This window comes from Canis lupus, chromosome 3 (assembly GCF_011100685.1).
Source record: "Canis lupus familiaris isolate Mischka breed German Shepherd chromosome 3, alternate assembly UU_Cfam_GSD_1.0, whole genome shotgun sequence".
Taxonomy (NCBI): domain Eukaryota; kingdom Metazoa; phylum Chordata; class Mammalia; order Carnivora; family Canidae; genus Canis; species Canis lupus.
In genome coordinates, this window is record NC_049224.1 from 51,620,289 (window position 1) to 51,636,174 (window position 15,886).

The window sequence follows — 15,886 nt, forward strand, 5'->3', positions numbered from 1 at the left end:
GGAGGGATTTCAGAAATTTGAAGGAAAAGCTTTTTGTGCACCTCAAAACAAGGCACATTACAGAGCAGCTCACAGCTCAGCACCAGCAAGCCTATTTGCAACACTCACAGCCCAAGAGTGGGTCCTATGGTGCTCACAAGCACTTTGACAGCTATGACCTCATTAGGTGCTCATTATAAGCCTCTGTGACAGGAAAGGGGTTGTTAGCAGCTTTTTTGTTGATTAAGAAACTGAGGCACAGAAGGGATAATGCTTTTCAGCAGAAGTAGAGCTCAGAGGTCCCCTCTCTCCTAGGCCCATCATCCTCCTCCACTTCACTCCCCATTTTAATCATAGACAGTATTTAAAATTGACCCCATGTCTTTCCTAAAGAAATAAAAGTGAAAAAAATTAGAAATTGTATTGAAAATATTAGAAGGCGCCCAGGAAAGAAAACAACAATATTGAACTATCCCCAGAATTATGAAAAAATTGTATTTTTAAAAAATAGGGGTTGGGTTAGGCATGATGAAATTGTTTTAATAGTAAATGTGAAGAGTTGATCATTGTTCATTATTGTGTTTTCAGAGCCATGTCAAGGACAGAGTTGAAGCATCTATTCATACATAATGATCTGTGGAATAGAGGGTCTAGTGTTCCGGTGATTTCTCCAGTGATTTCTTCTACCACATTGTTCCCTAAAGAGGGAGCATGTTCTCAGGTTCATTTCTGTTCTTATGGTATAAACCTTTCTCGTGCTATCACAGTAAAGATCTCATTTGATAGAAAAAGCCTTTTATTCCCTTCAAGATTTAGATGCTGCAAATCTTTGTGTCAATATTATAGCCACTCGCTAAATAAATAAAGACTTTGCTGACATATTGCGCTCCTATTTGATAGGGGCAAAGTGTACTCACATAGGTAGGGGCCTGGAAAACAAAAAAGAAAACCATGGTTTGTCATTTACCAGTGTATTTAAAAGTCAGGGAAAAAAGCCAGAAAAATTTGAAGGAAAAGCTGTTTGTGGCAGGCTCTCCTTTCCCAACCAAGCCGGAAGGAAGGGATGACTTCAAAAAGACAGACTACAGCATTATAATAGGCTTGTTGTTCCAGAGTCTCTTGTGCAAGAGCAACTGATGAGGTGCTAATGAGGAGCTAATCACTTGGTCCACAGAGCTGGAAAGAGACTGAAGGATGGCTGTGAGAGCACACTGTTTTCTCCTCCAGAAACATAGGCTCAGTCACAAGTGAGGCTGATGCTCAGGTGAGGGAAGAGGGAGATGGGCTCAGAGGGCTTCCCCTGATTTTTCAGAGATAAAAGCCAGCCTTTAAGGGGTGGATTCAGGGACATTGGAAGGACCACAGGAGTTCAGAGTCTGGACAGCTTTCCATGGCAGGTGAACTGTCTGCACAATGAAAGGGGGGTGACTCTGTAGAGTGTGCACACTTGTTCTAGAGGAGACTTGAAACATGCTTTATTGATCCTGATCAGAGCAGTGGGTGAAGTGGATCGGCTTGCCCCTTCACTGGAACCAGAGAGGCGGCTAGTCTGCAACTGGCAGCCAGCTGCCCCCTTGTACTAAGGACACTTCCACTTGGCCAGGATAACTGAAGTGACCTGTGCCCAGTCACCCACCAAGTAACACCCAGTCCAGTCTGCTCACTTCCAACTCAGGATGCCTTTCATGTCCCATGGAAAGGGAAGATCTGATTCTTTCCCAAGTTCTGATTCAATCTGAATGTTTGAGTTTTCTACCTAACTGCTTCAGCTCCAAGATAGCTTCAGGAATCTGTTTGAACTAATTCACATTTATTTCTGTACTTAGTATGTATTCTTCAAGCTTTCCCACCCCCATCCCCCAAAATTAATTAAATAAAATCTGCACCAAGGTTTGGTTTGGTTTGGTGTTTCTCCTCGAAAACTAGTCCAGCCTTTAAATATAAAGGCTCTGAAAACTTAGGATTTAGTCTCCTTTGAAAAACCCCAACTCCATAAATGACTCATAGTAAAAAAAAGTCAAAAGCTGTGTGATAATTACAAAAAAAAAGAGAGAGAGAGAGAGATGAACTATAGATAAATTTAAGAGGCCACATACCTGGAGCACACTTATTTGCACATACATTAACACAGGGCTCATTGGGAAAAACAGAAAGCCCACATTGACTTGTTGGATCATATTGGACCAAGAGGGGTGTAGATGTATTTGCGTGTGTGTCAGGGATGGGGTGCATATGTGTGCATGTAAACAATTATCATAAGTAATGAAAATGAAACGTGAATGTAGTTTGCACGATGTGAGCTTGAGCTTTAGAACAAAACATAACACTTATAATTGCTTTTAAATAAAGTCATCAGGTTTGCCTCTATATGACTGTGACATTACTTGGCCCAGAAATCTATTTTGCCCAGTCAATAAACACAATGTCCTTGAGCTGGCTTTCATTTTTCCTAAAGAAATATCTAAGAACATACAAGGAGATTGTTACTCATATTCCAGGCAAGAGGCAAAGTAGGAAAAAACGATTTCAGAGAGAATCAGGATCAGTAAAACCCCAGAGAAATATGTTCTCTGGACTTCACAGTATTCTAAAATCCTGAACTAAGTTTCCCAAGACACCTGTGATGATGTGTTGCAGTGCTAAGGAGTCTGAAGGTGGAGGTGTCTTAATCTAAGCTGCCTATTCCTAAGACTTTTAATGTAATAGCGTTAATTTGTAAAGAAGTTGTGATTTCAATTTTGAGGTTTCTGCTAGCCGCTTACGTCTTGATGTGGTACCACACAGTGAGTTAGAAAGGGGAGCGGATTACAGTGGAGCCCACCACTCCATAAGGAGAAAGCTGACAAGCTGGGACTTAGAGGACAGATGCACACTCTGTCCCAACCAAGAGAAGAGGAGCAGGGACTACCTTTCTCATAAGGAAAATAGGAAACACCAGCACAGACCCAGCGCAAGCCCTTTGTCCATCAGAACCCACTACTCCCCTGGCTACCTGGCAGCAGTTCTGATCTGTTGCATCCACACCTAGAATTGCTGCACCAGGGGGGAGGAGGGAGGCAGAGCAGGGCTCACTGATGCAGAGCACACTAATTCTTTATAAACCATTTCACTTTGTGCAGCACCGAAATATGCTGCAAAGCTGTTTGTCATCAGCAGAGTGGCTTTCATAACTGATGTGCAGTCCCCTCAGGGAAAATCAAGACAGTGACAACCACTGTCACTCCCACTGAACAGAAAGCTTGGCTCAGTACTGTGGTCAGAGAAAGGTTGAAACTCCCTTTCCTCAGGTCAGATCCCAGTCCTGGCTTCTCTGCTCCTGGAGGCTAAAAGTTCATGGATGGAGAGAGCAGTGGGTGGGAAGGGATGAGGGTTTGCTGAGGGTGGGCCACTGAGAGTTCCAGATAGGATTTGTGGAGATACACCACTTGCATCTCAATGAGCTTTGCAGTAAACTTCACTGCACAGAGGTTAATCTAGATGTCAACGTTGTCTGACAGCACTAAAATTACTCCGGGGCAGGGCTCCTTCACAAGTCTTAATATAACAGTCAATTCCATCCTGCCTGCAGGAAATGAAGGTTTTCTGCTTTGTGTGCCGAATCATTCAGCGCCAATTTTCTCACTGTTTGAAGTCCTAACTGTTTGTGGTCCTGGAATTCACCTCACATTAAGACTTTCATGGAGTTTGAGAAGCTGGATTGTCAGTCCCATGGAAGCAAGAGGATAGAGCCAAAAGGGGAAAAAAAAATGTAAAAAGCATAAAAATGAAAGAAAATCTTCTTTACTGAGATTTACTTCTCTTCTGCATAAAGTAGAAATCAAATCGCCTGGACCAGGTTTATGTATTCACTCCAGAGGTGGGCTCAGAGTCATCGGCTAAATGTCACACAGCTGTTAAGTGTAGATAGAGCATGGAGAGTTCTCCAAGAAAGAAACAAGACATTTCAGGAAGCTATTCATTTGAGTATACACTCTTCTTAAATGAAGGAATAACTATCAGACCTAGATTTGAGTATTGGCATTTCTCATTGGGCTTTTGGGAAACTGCATTCAAAAAATATCAGAGAATGAGTGGATATCTGGGCTTTCAATCTTCCTTTGGACTTTGAGGAAAGATATTTAATTGGTCATTGTCTAAAGTGAAAAGAAATCAACTCTTCTCAAAATATGTCAAACTGGAAAGCAAGACACCTAAGCAAGTGCCAAGGCACTTCTCAGAAATAGATAACCAATAGGCCTTTCCTCATCTGTGTTATCTTGTTGTATCTATAAACTTCTAGCTTTGTTGGCCATAAGTATCTCTTGCAAGCTACAAGTTTGGGCCATGGCACTGCACACAAAGGGATGTTTACATTGGTGACTAGAAAAAATTAACAGAGCTTACTCCCCTGCCTCCATATGATGGGAAATAGCTCAACACACTGGTTTAAGACATCATCCCAACTGCAAATATCAAACTGAACCTTGTTTTAAATTTGGAACTTAATTAGCCAAAGAGGAGGGAGAATCTGGATTTTATTACTCTGATCAAGAATTTCAAGTATTTTTGAGGGGGACTTCAATCTCCATAGATCTTATGAAATCAGAAAATGTCTATGTTGGCACACTAAGACTTAGGGCAGAGACATCTCTTGTTGCAAAGTATAGAATTGGGGGGGGGGGGGCGGCAGTCAAGGAAACTATACTTGAGGAGATTGCACCAGGGAAATAGACTCTATTAGAAGCCAAGATTCAGATCCTCAGGGTTGACCAGCCTATGCTCACAACAAAAGACCTATCACCCAAAGTAGTGACACTGATGTTCACCACATCCACCACAGTCACCCTTCTGAAAGAGTATTATCAATATCTCACATTCTCTCTGTCCCATCCCACCTAGGGGGTGGTTGTACATGTATCCCTGGTGAATTCAATGCCAATACCCAAATGGAGTATGGTATAAATCATTTCTGCATGGTCATCTATCAGACTGCCAGGAGGAGAGATTTTCAGATGCCCAGAATGTTGTCACCAGCATAATTTAATTCAGGGAGCACCAAATGATCAAATTTTACAAGATGACATATTTCCCAGTAGCATCACTTTGACTGGCTCTCTTAGGCCAGGCCATCTCTGGATATCTCACCCCCAAGGAATGTAAGGCTCAAAAAGACAAAGCATCAAGGAATCCATTTGCTGGCTCCAAGCAGACTTTCACTGAAGCCAGTCCAATTAAAGCTATAGATGCAAGAATATAATGTGTACAGGCCTACACTTCCCCTCAGACGATGATACCAGTGATATTAAGCAACCCCAAAGCATTTTCTGGAGTCTATACTGACATCTTAAAAATGATACAAAAACTTGGAATTTCCCTTTAGAATGTAAGTGTTGGCCAAAAAATTTTATTTAGTAACATAGAAAAGTTTGGCGTACCAGGGACCAAAAACAAAGTGGCTATGGCACCAAGCCGTGGGTTACAGGTGCCATTTCTTGCTGAAGGGCAAAGGCCATCAGGTATTCTAACTGGTTGTCTCCATCAGAGCTGACAGTAGCCATCCCAGAGGCATTTGAGGGCAGTTCTCTAGACTGTGGGCACATGGGCTCATTCCACCAAGAACTATAGATGTTTCTTTGCGCTAGACTCTAGCAAAGCACAAGGAGGATCCCAAAGCTCAAGACTGTCCATTGCAGTAACCACACCTCGAATGAGCTAATACTGCTGCTGTTTGGTTTGAAAAAGAAGAGCAAGGATGCCACTCTGCAGGACTGAAGGGAAAGGACTTTGGTGAAGAGTCCACAACTTAAAACACTGCCCTCTTTCCAACTTCCTACCCCTTTGAAATAGCAGGTGAAGATAAACATCTGTCGGTTTTTAAGTTCAGGCTACCAGTGGCCTGCGCGAGAGGTGGGCAGGCCTGTCTCCCTACTACTATCTTGGAGTAGTTTCTGCCAGCTTAGGGCATGTTGGTGGTGAATGGAGAAGCTTGCGAGCTGAGGAGGAGAGCCTGTGGAAGTCAGCCACAGGGCCCGGGCAGCAGCTGGAGGGCTGGCATGCCTGGCTCCCCCCCACCAACATCCCTCCAACCTAAGGATCATGGAGTCTTTCCTGTTTGCCTTCTATAATCAATGTCTTGCCCTTGGTAACTTTCCCAACTCCCCTTCTTTACCTGCTTCTCATCTCTCTCTTATTTCTATAATCAAGTGAAAAAAAAAAAAAAAGTAACATCAGAACAGACTGGTTTGGTTTTTTGTTTTTTTGGTTTTTTTGGTTTTTTTTTTTTTGAGTGAGAAGGACCCTAAGGATATCTATTCTAACCTCTTAAATGCCTCAGATGAGAAATCTGATAGTCTGAGAGATTAGCGGACCTGGCTAAGGTCACCCAGGTAACCAAAAGCAAAGCCTGGAGTTTCATTGACAGTCTCTCCACATCACTGTATACTCCCACCCAAGCTCCCATGTATCCTCTACCATCCCGGCATGACTGACTCACTTCCACTTTTGAGTGGAGTCTCACACAGCCCTGGAAGCTGGCTGTCAGCTCTCTTGTTGGTGTTGATTTCTGTAGTATTTAGCACCAAAAATATTTACACTAGTATATTCCACAAAGTAAGCATCACTAGAGAAGAATGGTAAGGTTCAATCTGAAGCCAGGAGGACCAAGCCTCCCATTGTCTCCAGTAGAAAGCCTTTCTCCAGGGATGATCTGTGTGTGATCTGCTGAGTGGAGGAACGTAAATCCCTCTTCTGTTAGCAAGAGAAGGCTTAGTGAGTCTCAAGATCCACTTTGGGGCTGGGGAATGTAATGAGAGGGCAGCATCTGGGACACATCCAAAGTCAAGAACAGGGAAGACACTTGGCCATGCCTCCCTAATCCAAGCGGTCTCCAACAGCAGGCCACTGTCACTCAACCCAGGAGGGGATCAGATGAGGATGACATGGCAGGACAGTCAGCCTGGGTGACCCACCAGGAGCTTCCACCAAAGCTCACAAATTTGGTCTGTATCCAGCCTTGCCCTAAGAGCTGCTCTGGCATATGTTTTTTGTTTTTTGTTTCTTTAATGTGGATTGTGGCGTGGAGGGATGAGAACTGGGTGGATTGGGGTGGCCAAACTGGCTGAAAGGATGTCATTTTTAAGACTCATTCAACCACATTAAGCTCTTTGAAAATAAACAGATAAATAGGCATTTGCCAGCACTTTCTGGTGTACAAAGAGGCTGGGGGTGGAGAACGAGACCAAATGAGCCCTTTGGGCTGAAAGTCACCTCAGACACTTCACACTGTAACGTGGAGGAGTATCTCATGGGACCCATGCATGCCCAGGTCCACGAGCCCCTGGGAGCAGCTGTCTCTGCCTCTCACTCCCCCCAAGCCTGACAAGGGCCACCCTGGCATTCCAGGGCGGTAACCCAATGCTGTGAGAATCGAAACATTTCAAACCCCGCAGGGGCCAGAGATTAACAGGCATCTCTCGTTTGACAGGAGCCTGAGACACAGGACAGGAAGTCTCCATGGTTCTTCTCACCACAGGAGGAACAGTGTCCTCTGCTTGCCCCCCAGGGCCCTGGGGTGCTCCTTCAGTTCCCACAGTGTCCTACTCTCTGCCTCCCTCACCCTCCAAAAAGCTTTTTATTTTTTTACCTGCTTGACATAAAATCGACATGTACCCTCCATACAGAGAGCATACATAACAAGGGAGGAAAAAGGCCCATCCTCCCTCTCTACTCCTTCTTGCTCGGCCACCCTTCATTCTTCCACTCTTAGGAGAGGCAGCTGCTCAGGGTGGATGTGACAAAGCCACATCCCCATACAGTACCAGGGCCTGTGCAATCTGACTTTGGTCTCCTTCAGGGCTCCTTGCTCCTGAAGGAACTAGCTTCTCCCATTAGGCCATGATGCCTTCACACCCTGAGTTGAAAACCTAGCCTGTTCCTCATTCCCAGCTGCCCAGGAGCTTCCAACCCTTTCCCATGCCCCATGCTTCCTTGTCTATCAGCGACCATGAAGTTCTAGAAACACAGCCTATGAGATGGAAGCCACACAGGGTGTGTTTGGGGGACACTATCTATTCTGGAGTTTGTTTTGGCAGCAACAGGAGCCTTGGAGCTTCACGTCTAACCAGAAGACCCTTCTCCCTCAAGGCCCTCTGTCCATGAACAGCTTTCCTTTCATTACCCTGCTCAACATGAGACTGCGTACATAGCTCATCCTGCATTAACAGCCCCAGAATAGGCCCAGGGCCTCCATGCACAAAGACGGGGGGATAACTGCCAGGGGACAGCCAAGGGTTCCTCTGACGTGGTCAATCCACCTAGCTCTCCTCAAAAGTCCTCAGGGATGGGAACCCAGCACAATGCCAAACCCACATCAAACCCTGGTTCCCCTCCCACCCAGCTGAGCAGCCTCACTGATCCCTGACTCCCAACCAAGGCCAACAGTCCAAACACAGCTCTTTTCTATTTGAATAAAAACATTTGTTCATAAAAAAAAAAAAAGAAAAAAAAAGAAAAACCACAAATAGAGGACTTAGTCCTAAACCCCATAGAGACGCCCACACTGAAGCTGACCGGGCCGCTCAAGCTGCTCCAGCCCCTCAGGCTGACAGGGCAGTGTGCCGGTCAGAGGCCCCCTGGAGGCCCCCAGGGGGCAAAGGCCAGTCTATTAGGTAGCTCTGTGCTTGGGGTGAGATGGATGGGCCAGTGAGCTGAGAGGGCCCTGTCCTCTCTCCGGCAGGAGGGCTCCGTGGGGGCCAGGCCATTGCCTTCCAGGGGCATTTCATTGTCACGTGTCAGGGAGGCCCAGGGATCTGCCCTTGTTACAGCCCTTGACAGCAGGGCTAGGACTGCAGCCCAGAAGCCTCCTTCTCTCTCGCTGGTCAGGGCTCCATCCTCATTAAGATGCCAAGCCTGTGGCTGTGGCCAGGCAGTGGACACCTCCCAGAGAGGCCCCAGCCCCTCCCCCACCCCCAGCCCACAAAAGCGATTTTTCAGCCCCTGAGTGTTCACAGCAAGCTCAAAGGCAGATGCATCAATCCTTCCAGGGGCTGGAAACGTGAGGAGAATGCCAAGGGGCCGGTGCAGGCACCAAATAGATTCTCCGCTGCCAGCTCCTGCCCACTCCACGGCCTTGCTCCCTGAAATAAGCACTGCCCCCCACTCTCGCTAGACCTGGCTTCCTTCCCTGGCAGTGAGGTTTACCTGGGACTTGCAAGAGGCCCAGGAAGTGGGGGCTAAGGATCTAGGGTGGGCAGGATGAGAAACAGGATACGGAGGGGCATACCTTAAAATGACCTACAAGGAACAAAGTCTCCTGCTATTGGAACCCTGCTGTGTCCACATCCACAAGCAACATGGGGAATATTCCCTACGCCCCCAAACTCCCCCAAAGGCCTGAATGTGGGAGGTGGGGCCAAGGAGTCTTTCCAGTGAGGAAAAGATGGAGGCAGTGCCTTGATAGGGAAGGTTCAAATTTCACTTTTTCTTCTGTGGTTAAGCCCAGAACGTCCAGTTCTTGAAGTTCAGAGAACAGATGACACATCTCTTTCAAACTGAGGAAGGAACTTGAGCATGGTTTACACCCAAGACGGATGTGGTCCATTGTCATCATGGTTTTGTGGTCTTGTTGGTTGTTCAGTGTTTAGTGGTAGGTGCCCTCATTGACTTCCAAAAGCATCAGGACTCTACTTTCTAGAATGGGCAAATTGGAGAATTGTCTTGAAGTGGAGGAAAGGGGAAGGCGTGGAGCAATACTCAGGGGAGACATGAGGGATTCCAGAGCCCCTGGGCCGATGTTACTTCCTGCTGCATCCTGAGAGCAGTGGATGAGGTCTGCCCATGCACCTGTGCAGCCCTCAGGAACGGTGGAGGGGTACCACACAGGTGCAGGGCATCACCTGCACAGCGGTGATTTGCACTCCAGCCCAGCGCCTCCTGTCCCAGCATGAAGACGGTCTCTGCGTCATCACGGTCTTCCGCCCCAGAAAAGCCGGAGCCAAAGAACCATGGGCTCCAGCTTCGGTCAAAGGGAACTGCCATTTGCATTCATAACACTTAAGATTTTCTGAGTTGTTGTTACAGTCTTACGGTTTCTGTATCAGCAGTTTCTCTCTGTATTAGAGAATGTATCTCTCTGTGGATATAGATAGATAGATAGTTAGATATATATATAAATATATATATATATATATTCGCCAAACTGCCTTACAGGTTTTTTTCTTTCATTTTTTTCAGTGTTGTATATGTAGCAGGCACTTGAGTTTATGAAGATGTTTGCTTCAGTCAGGATGGAAGAAGGGAGTGTGAGGTGGACGAGGGGGGATGTGAGGCCAGGAGAGAGGAGGCAACAGAGTATGCATCCGTGACCACTAGCCACCGACCACTAGCCGAGGATGTCCAGGTAGATGGGGGCGGCTTTCCCCAAAGCATGGAGGACTTTGTAAATCTCCTTGATGTTCAGCCGCTGCTGGGGCTCCCTCTGCCAGCACCCCAGCATGACGTCGTACACCTCTTTAGGGCAGACTCGGGGCCGCTCCAGCACCCGGCCTTGGGTGATGCACTCGATGACCTGAAAAAAATGAGGAGAACAAGGACATTACAACCACAGACCCCTGGGCCCTGTGGCTCACACTCAGCAGTAGGCAACGACATTATGGAGGAGCTTCTGTGCAGAGCTGGGGTGTCCACCTGCACAGGCAGAAGGCTGGCTGGAGACAGCGCTGAGTCTCTCATTTGTCCCAGGCAGGCTGCTCTCTGGCCATGCTCACCACTGCCTTTTGCACCCCACCTCTTGAGCCAGGCCTTCATGGATTCACACACACACTCCTCCCTATACTTGACTCTTCCTCTCTAGTCCTGTATCTTATCTGGATGCACTCATTGCTACTTGGCAGTGGGGATTGACATCTGACCTGTCCCTCCCCTCTTATGAGCCTGGGTGACTTTGAAACCCCCTTGAAGGAACTCTACACCAGCCAGTCTCTCCATGCCTCCCTTCCCTCCCACCCCCAGCCTCTATACATAGCACCAAGCTTACATCTAACTCTAAGCTGCCATGCCGTTCCCTTTCTCAGTGAGGCACCTACTCCCTTGCTCTTTGCACTAACCCAAGCATTTGGCTTCTGTTAAAGTCCTTCACACCAGGACTACTGCTTGATTCACCACTTCCCAGCTGGTGACCAGCACAAGCCAGTGAACCTGACAGGGCCTCAACAGCCTCACCCAGAAGATGGAGATCAAATGCATGCCTTGACTACCTCCTGAGTAGTCGTAAGGTCCCAAGAAAGCCAAGAGCATAAAGCATGGCCCAACATACCACAGGGGAGGTGCTAAGGAGGAGTAGGAAGAAAACAGCCATGGCTGGACCAGCCCCAGCTGGCCATGTAAGGACCAAGCCTGGAATTTGTGGTTCATTTCCAATTTCTCAAAAGCACTTCTTTGCTGACATCGAATATGTGACTTTTCAAGTTTTCATCTTCCTCATCTTGGATTGCTTTTTAACTTCTCTCTAACTCTATCACTGTCAAACCTTGGGCAACTTACCCAAAACTCCAGTTTCCTTGCTCAGAGATAGGTTGTAATGACAGACTACACAGAATCATCTCCAGTCGAATGCCTCTGGTAGCTCTGCCCTCACTACACTGTGTTCAGCTGGGCAAGAGAAGTGCCTTTTATCTCCTTTATCTCTCCATGCTGCCCCCAACAGCGCCTTGTCTGGGACATTGTCTTATGTCACACTGACCCTAAGACAGCTTGTCAAACCTCCACTATGTCAGCACTTTCCTGGTCCTATTCACCCCAGGGTCGGCACCAGCCCATGAGGCTCATTTCTGTGCCAGCCTGATAGGTCTCTAGCTGCTCATATGCTCCATTCTTATTAGAGCCCTGTTTCCACACTCCATTACCTTCACCTCCACGCAAAGGGACCCAGCTCAAACTACAGCAGCTGTTAATGCTGCGATCAAAAGCGCTCGGTAGTGTCTCTTCCAGTGTGGGGCTTGCTGGGTTGTCAACTTCCATAAAGAAACCCATGATCAGTGGCTGCCAGTACCTGGCTGCCCTGAGGTGTGGAGTGGGACAGGTGGCTAGAACCAGAAAGCCCACCTTAAAGGCCAATGTCTCACCAAATTGTGTTAGAAATTATCAGAAACGCCATGTTGGCTATGAAAAGCTAGCTTAGTATCCAGGGCTGACACCAATAGTACCCTCAGCCCAGATCCCCTCTTTACTGGGGCCACCAAACTACAGGGAGGCTGTGTTCAGAATGTGTGTGCTTGTGTGCACCCATGTTTGTGCATGTGAGCGTGTATGTTTGCGTTTACCACCAATCACACACCCCAAGAAAACACCAACAACTTTTTAAAAAATACTGCAATAAGTGTGTTCTGATACATGCTTTTTTAAAAAAAAAAAAAAGTTCATCCAAATGTTTTGTCCTATTTTGGGAAATGTGGTCAAGACTCATTCAGCTTGTGATTGATGAGATATTACAGATTTAAAGAAATGCTTTCTTTTTAGTCTCTGAAACTCACTGCTTAGAGCACAAGAAAGCAAAGATGAACACAGCTTCCACAAAGATATGTTCTCAAAATTCAGATAAAATTGCAATATTAAAAGGCCCTTGCATTCATGTTTTTGTATAAAACAAAAAACCATAAGAATAATTGCAATCTCTTATAGGTCTGCTAGGTTGGGAATCTGAGTCTGTTACCGTCTATTAACTATACTGTATTCTCCAGGGAGCATGAGTCTGGTCCAGACATAAATGAGAACCATTCTGACTGGCTTTGGGGACAAGAGTCCTGTGACCATGGCCCACGTTTTCTCCACGCCACAGAAGCTCCCATCTGAGTCTCTGGCCAGTCATCTCCAGAACCCCAAGCAGTTCCCTTTCCTTTGCCCTAAATCTCAACAGGTATTCATGTGGAAAGTACTGAGCTATTAATACAGCTCAAGTGCTTAGAAGAGCGTCTGGTACTAAATGTTAACTATTGTTAAAGTCTGATGACTGGTGTTTTTATTATTATCACTATAAATCAAAATTATAAAAACATATAATGTGTTTATTATTATTATACTCACTATTATGAACTCTTTTATTCCTGGAAGTCCACACACAGCTCTATCAATAATGCGAAATTTGCTTTCCCAATCCACCAATCCTTCACATCCCTGGGCCTGGCAGGCCTAAAACCTCTGGGAATCCAGATAATTTGGGTGTTTCCACAAGATGGCACAATTGAAAAGCTCAGAGTTGTTCTTTGTTTTATTTTCTGTCTTAGTGAAACATTTGTGATTTTTAAGTGTAGCAGAACAAACAGAACCATGACTTGCATCTCAATTTAGACATCTGATTTCATGCTCTCTTGACAATTATACCACACTTCCTACAGCTCTAATTTTTTTCCTAAGAAGCTCTCCCCTCTTGCTTATACCTATATTTGCCCTGCTAGCTCCAAATACCATCTAATGTTTTGTATACCATGTCTAAATCCTGGCCTGAGATGACTCCTATCAGTCTTCCCCAAAATCGAGGTTCCCATCTACCCCCTTCTGTACCTCTGTGTTTGAAAGCTGGAACCATGGCTGCTTTCCATAGGTGAAGATCTCCCAAAGGATCACCCCGAAGCTCCACACATCGCTCTCTGTAGTGAATTTCCGGTACATGATGCTTTCAGGGGGCATCCAACGGATGGGGAGCATGGTGTGTCCTCCCACCTAAAAGGGATCAAGACAGAGGCACACACAGAGTGACCAGACGGCCAGAATCGCTCATTACCTGTCTGTACTCTTCAAAAGTAGATGCACTCTTGATGCCTCTTTTTGTAAAAGAGCCACAATTTGATGCAACTTGTGTCAGAGGCTCAGTGGAGGTACTGACATCCAAGATCTATAATAATGGAGGCAGCTAGAGTAGCAATTAGAGATAATCCCTAAGGGAAAGTAGGTTTCTTAGTATAAAGATCACAAGATGATTTAGGGTAGGAGAGGTTTTAGAATCCAGTACTATAGTGAACCTAACCTTCAAAGAAGGTCCAGAGGGAAGTCAGCAGAATCACTGAGGTATTTGCAGACATCAGGTTAAACTCCTTGGCCAAGGTGGTTAAAGCACAGTATTATCCAAGTGCATCTAATCTGTAGAACTATGAGGTTACCTTCTGACTATCCTAAATTTCTCACTGTAACTTATGTCTCGGTGTTTCAAGTGAAGGGGACAGGTTAGTCTCAAATGTAGGGAAGACCACATGCTAATAAGAAATTGAGTGGACCAAAAGAGAATTTACGACAGTTCTTAGTAACATCTCAAAGGCCAGTGAGAAAAGTCTCTTTTAAAATAGCCTAAGGGGACCTATCTGTAGGTCTACAGATCTGACAGTCAAGGACAAGAGGAAGTGGTTGACATTCAGGATACCCTTTCCTGAGAAAACATTAGGGAAATCCTGACTAGCCCAGCAGGCTAGAGGTATTAGCATAAGTGGAAGACAACTCACAGCATGGTTTAAAACTCAGGAACTCACTGCATCATTAGTAAACAAAACATCAGAAATGGGAACTTTTGGCTAATAAAGAGAATTTGCTGTTAGAAAAGTGCTTGCCATTGATAGAGCTCTCTACAATCGTCCTGATGAACTATTAATTAGAAGTTCTCTCTGGTGGGTCAGGTGGAGGGATGATAATAATGAACACTTAAAAAAGAATGACTTATTGGAAAATGGGCAATATTATTTCTAAAAAGGAAAATGATGCTTGCCTTATCCACTTGAAATATTTTAGAAGATAAATGATGATAAGGATGTGGAGAAACTGTTTTCAACCTGAGATTTTATAATCAAGACAGCTCTGTGTCATGTGTAAAGACAAATGGAGGGGTTTCTTTCAGATAAGCAAAGACTCAGAAAGTATACCACTCACAGCTTTTCAGAAAATAAAGGAGCAAAAACTAATTCAGGATTACTCCAGAAAAACAGAAAAAAAGAACCTAAAATAGACAATGACTTGGAACATAACAAATAATGTAGAGCATATAAGTCACAAAAATGCAATTTAAATCTAAATAGTGGTTGCTAATTTGGTAGTAAAATGTAATACCATTACTAATAAAGTCTTCCTGTAAAATAGAGACATAAAGTAAATAATAATACTAATAATGCTAAGAGTACTACCACTGCTATTATTAACACTACTTATCTGGAATGAAACCTTCAGATAATTTCAACCATAAGTGCATAGAAGAGTAGGAAGAGTAATCATTAAATGCCTGGCAAAGGCTTTGTCTTTTAGGGACAGGAAGGGAGTTTACAGACAGTCATCAATTGTTGATTACAACAGTTTCAATTTTAATTTGCTTACTAAAATCTTTAAGTGCCTCCTAGAAGAATAGAAACAGTACATATAGCTTCCAAACCAGTATTTAGAAAAGAGAACCAAAAATCTCTAGCCAATGCCAAAAAGATGACAAAGAAGAGGAATGGGATAATGGTGTTGAAGGTACAATATGAAAAAGAAGTTCAAATAATATTTTTGTATATAATTTATATCTTTTATACAAAGAAAATAATATCTTTATATATAAGATCTTTGTAATAATTTGTATATAGCATAGATACTATATACAAATGGGTTATACTGCTTCTTAAATAAAAGAAAATTTGTTTAAAAAAAATCAAGATGTAGGGGAACCCTGGGTGGCTCAGCGGTTTAGTGTGTGCCTTTGGCCCAGGGTGTGATCCTGGAGTCTCAGGATCAAGTCCCACATCAGGCTCCCTGCATGAAGCCTGCTTCTCCCTCTGCCTGTGTCTCTGCCTCTCTCTCTCTCTCTCTGTGTGTGTCTCTTATGAATAAATAAATAAAATCTTAAAAAAAAATCAAGATGTATGTTGTTTAGAAAAGACACGTAGACAAAAGGAACAGAAAATATTCAAAATGAAAGAAG

At 44.8% G+C, this 15,886-nt stretch overlaps 1 protein-coding gene across 4 annotated transcripts in view; it reads right to left on the reverse strand.

Annotated features, from left to right (window-relative positions):
- Positions 1–385: 385 nt before the first annotated feature.
- NTRK3 (neurotrophic receptor tyrosine kinase 3) overlaps positions 386–15,886 on the reverse strand; it is a 384,919-nt gene continuing 369,418 nt past the window's right edge. For 2 of the 4 annotated variants that reach the window (XM_038532784.1, XM_038532786.1), the window contains exons 17-18: positions 13,513–13,671; positions 386–10,522 (exon numbers count right to left, since the gene is read on the reverse strand). In XM_038532784.1, the coding sequence (XP_038388712.1) occupies positions 10,337–10,522; positions 13,513–13,671 (345 nt within the window). In that variant the 3' untranslated portion in view covers positions 386–10,336. The remainder of the gene's footprint in view (positions 10,523–13,512; positions 13,672–15,886) is intronic. The other 2 variants (XM_038532783.1, XM_038532785.1) reach the window with 1 other exon arrangement.